Source organism: Charadrius vociferus, unplaced genomic scaffold (assembly GCF_000708025.1).
Source record: "Charadrius vociferus isolate BGI_N301 unplaced genomic scaffold, ASM70802v2 scaffold1292, whole genome shotgun sequence".
Taxonomy (NCBI): domain Eukaryota; kingdom Metazoa; phylum Chordata; class Aves; order Charadriiformes; family Charadriidae; genus Charadrius; species Charadrius vociferus.
Window position 1 is genome coordinate 18,408 of NW_009647256.1, and position 1,740 is coordinate 20,147.

General features: G+C 65.7%; 1 protein-coding gene across 1 annotated transcript in view; it reads left to right on the top strand.

Moving 5' to 3' along the window:
• Positions 1-1,623, top strand: part of LOC104281934 (calcium/calmodulin-dependent 3',5'-cyclic nucleotide phosphodiesterase 1B-like) — a gene marked incomplete at its 3' end in the record, with an annotated part of 16,931 nt that extends 15,308 nt beyond the window's left edge. The window contains exons 7-12 of the mRNA XM_009879996.1: positions 435-560; positions 650-751; positions 852-972; positions 1,058-1,139; positions 1,230-1,356; positions 1,487-1,623. Of these exons, the coding sequence (XP_009878298.1) occupies positions 435-560; positions 650-751; positions 852-972; positions 1,058-1,139; positions 1,230-1,356; positions 1,487-1,623 (695 nt within the window). The remainder of the gene's footprint in view (positions 1-434; positions 561-649; positions 752-851; positions 973-1,057; positions 1,140-1,229; positions 1,357-1,486) is intronic.
• Positions 1,624-1,740: the final 117 nt, after the last annotated feature.

A 1,740-nucleotide genomic window follows, 5' to 3' on the forward strand; every position in this document is an offset into this window, starting at 1 on the left:
GCCCCCTGGGGCCTCCCCGTTACACCAGTGCGGCTGGGATACAGGTGTGCCGGCACCCTGGGGACACCCAGTTACACCAGTACGCCTGGGATACAGGTGTGCCGGCACCCTGGGCCAACTATATGACTGGGGTACAGATGTTGTGGCACCTTGGGGACACCCAGGGCCATCTATATGGCTGGGTTATAGCCGTGCTGGCACCCTGGGGACACCCAGGGCCACCTGTATGACTGGGATACGGATATGGTGGCACACTGGGGACACCCAGAGCCAACTATGTGGCTGGAGTACAGATGTTGTGGCACCTTGGGGACACCCAGGGCCACTGATACAGCCGTGCTGGCCCCCTGGGGACATCCCCCTCTCTGGGGAGGCGGGGGACACTCAGGCTGCCCCCTGCTGTGCCGGGCCCCCACTGTCCCCTCTGTCCCCAGGTCGGACTGTGCCATCCTCTACAACGACCGCTCGGTGCTGGAGAACCACCACATCAGCGCCGTCTTCCGCATGATGCAGGACGACGAGATGAACATCTTCGTCAACCTCACCAAGGACGAGTTTGCGTAAGGTCCCCGTCCCCGTCCCCGGGGCTGTCCCCGACCGGGACGCGGGGCGCTGACACGGTGTTTCCCCCCCTCCCCCCGGGACGCAGGGAGCTGCGGGCTCTGGTGATCGAGATGGTCCTGGCCACTGACATGTCCTGCCACTTCCAGCAGGTGAAGTCCATGAAGACATCCCTGCAGCAGCTGGAGAGGTGAGTGCGGGTGCCCACCTCCGGACTGGCGGGTGTTCCGGCGGCGGGGAGGGGGACACGGTTTTGGGGACAAACCTCAGCTCCGGGGTCCCTTCCCCAGGATCGATAAGTCCAAGGTGCTGTCGCTGCTGCTGCACGCGGCCGACATCAGCCACCCCACCAAGCAGTGGTCGGTGCACAGCCGCTGGACCAAAGCCCTGATGGAAGAGTTCTTCAGGCAGGTAGGACGCCCACGTCCCACCACCAGTCCCGGGGGACGTGGGGACCACCCCTTGGGGACACGTCTCCCTTGCCTTGCCTTGCCAGGGGGACAAGGAAGCAGAGCTGGGGCTGCCCTTCTCACCCCTCTGTGACCGCACCTCCACGCTGGTGGCCCAGTCCCAAATCGGTGAGTGGCGGTGGGTCCCCATCCCCACCCCGGTCCCTCCGTGGGCAGAGGGTGTCCCCATGGACGCCGTGTGCCTTCCTCTCACCGCAGGCTTCATCGACTTCATCGTGGAGCCCACCTTCTCGGTGCTGACCGACGTGGCCGAGAAGATGGTGCTGCCCGTCGCCGAGGACCGCACCAAAGCCAAGGGCAACCCAGCGGCCAGCCAGCAGGCCAGGTCAGCCGTGCCACCCTGCCTCAGTTTCCCCTCTGTGTGTGTGTGTGGGGGGGGAAGACCCACTTATTTTGGGACCTGGGAGGTGGCGGTGGTGGCTCTGCCCTGCTCCCAGCTGTCCCTGTCCCAGTAGCTCACAGTGGCGGCAGCCGTCCCTGGATGAGCACCTGGAGCTGGGGGACATCAAAGCCGACCTGGCCGGCTTCCGCTCCACCTGGGCCAAGTACATCCAGGAGAACAAGCAGAAGTGGAAGGAACGGGCGGCCAGCGGTAGGTGACGGCCACCCTGGCCACCGGGGAGGGGATGGGGACCATCCTGGGGATGCACGGGGCCATGTACCCGTGCTGAGCATCCCTGGGTGGGGAGGTGGTCCGAGCACGGGGTGG